General features: G+C 46.7%; 1 protein-coding gene across 1 annotated transcript; it reads right to left on the minus strand.

Annotated features, from left to right (window-relative positions):
• Window positions 1-758: 758 nt before the first annotated feature.
• TAS2R3 (taste 2 receptor member 3) lies at window positions 759-1,731 on the minus strand. The gene has a single exon (XM_059395597.1). The coding sequence runs from the start codon at window positions 1,729-1,731 to the stop codon at window positions 781-783; it is 951 nt and encodes a 316-aa protein (XP_059251580.1). The 3' UTR covers window positions 759-780.
• Window positions 1,732-2,038: the final 307 nt, after the last annotated feature.

Consider the following 2,038-nt stretch of genomic DNA (forward strand, 5'->3'; position numbering starts at 1 on the left):
ACTTTTTTCCTATCTAAAAAATAAAAAAAATTACTTGGCAATTTACTTCAGCCCAACAATAAAGGAACACCAAGAGTCCTGAAGGGAAATCACCACCACCGGACTGGACTGGAGCCTACTGGCCAAGGGTCTTGATTCTCATTCCGCTGCTTTTGTCCTCGCACAGAGGACGTGTGGAAACTCATCTCCCGTGGGAACTGCGCCTGCTGTACAATTCACTGTCAGATGCCCGCTTCACCGAGCGAAGGCTCTACACAGCACGCTGGCCACGCTGCCTCCTGAATTGTGAAGTCAGTGTCACCGTCCGCATTTTAAAATGACGGAAGAGAGGATCAGAAAGTAAATGAAAGTAACTCACCAACGGCCAAAAGTCTTGGAAATAGAACCAGAATTCAAACCCAAGTCTGGGGAACTGCAAAGCTCTTCTCTTCCCCGTAGATCCATTACACTGTCCTAGTTACATTAGCTCATGACTGTCCATATAAACTTGAAGTTAAAGCTAGGAATCAGCTCATTAGGTTGATAGCTATTAAAGTATAGCTCTACATCTATATAGTGAGTGTTCCTACTATACTGACATTTTCCAGAGACTGTTTCACCCTCTCCAAAACACCACACAAAGAAAAGCCAAGAGACATGTCCCCAGTGGGCCAGAACAATGTAGTCGCGTCTCTCTCCTCCTGGTGTCACAGAATTGGTGCCACGAAAGGATCAGGAGGAGCCCTTAGCCTTGAGCCAGACTAAAGGACTCCCAGGCTCTCGTCTGTGCCCTCGGTCACTCTAGGGGGCAAAAGGTCCCTTGAATCCAGGCTTCCGAAGGCCAGGCTCACACCACAGCATCTCCACGAACGTCTGCTTCAGCTTGTTGTTTCCCAGAATGAGAATGAATGAGTGGCCAGCAGGATAAAACATTGTAACTGCTTCTCCGATCATAATGACCATCTCAGTTCCTGGTATGAAATAACTGCAGGATGTAATCAGAAAGGCCAAAAAGTAAAGCAGGAAGAGAAAGAGGAAGGAGACGATGATTTTGATGGCTCTCTGGTGGGCCTCGGTGCTTGGATCTCTGGAGCTGATGCCGCTTTGCTGCAGCTGCTGCACGTGTCTTCCCAGGGAGAGGATGAGCAGAAAGTACGAGGCCACAGACACAATTAGGGGAGGCAGGTTCCACAGAGTCCCAAGAACATGGGACACTTTGTATTCATTTCTTTTCTTTCTAAAGTGCTCGGTCACATTCCCTGTGCCATCGATCCCCCTGAGAACAGAATAGATCTTAAATTCCTGGATCAGAGATAGGGCACTGACACACGATAAGAACAGGGCACCCAAAATCATACATACAACCATCCTAGAAACTCTCCACTTGAGCCAGAGGAATGCAGGATGGGAGAAAGTGGCAATTTTCAGGCAGTAGAGGACACTGAGACAGGTGGCGAGCCAAATGCTCAGGTGGTTTGTAAATGTCCAGAAAATATCAATAATTTGCATCACTATCCCTTCATCACGTACTTTGAAAGAGAACACCATTAAAACACAGTCAACCAAGAGAATCCACAGGAGAACGATCCTAGAGAGAGCAAGGTTAGTGATGATGAAGTCAGACAGAGAGACTGTCTTGTTTTTGCACCAGCTGCTGCCATTGGCCAACACTATGAACCCATTCCCCAGCATCCCCAGAATGAACTCGGCGGCAGACAGAACCAGGAACATCCATTTCTCCAGCCCTGACATGTCAGCTAGACCTGACCTTGTTCTTTCTCTTGATGTACAATCTCCTTGCTGACTTGAAACTCTGCTCTGTGAACCTGTCACTTCTACCTGTTGCTTCACTGTACCTGTCTCTTGTCTGTGCCCAATTTAGTCTGTTGTAGAGCACAATTTAGTGAACCCTCTCTGGATCTTTCCGATTAGTCTGTCCTCTTCACAGATGACAGCGACTGTCACATTTCATCTATGATCTAAACTCAGCAGCTCTTTGCCAAAATGCAAATGGAGTAGTATTCAATGTCACAAGAAGAAGGAAGAGATCTCACTCACA

This window comes from Mustela nigripes, chromosome 4, assembly GCF_022355385.1.
Source record: "Mustela nigripes isolate SB6536 chromosome 4, MUSNIG.SB6536, whole genome shotgun sequence".
In the NCBI taxonomy this organism is placed as follows: Eukaryota; Metazoa; Chordata; class Mammalia; order Carnivora; family Mustelidae; genus Mustela; species Mustela nigripes.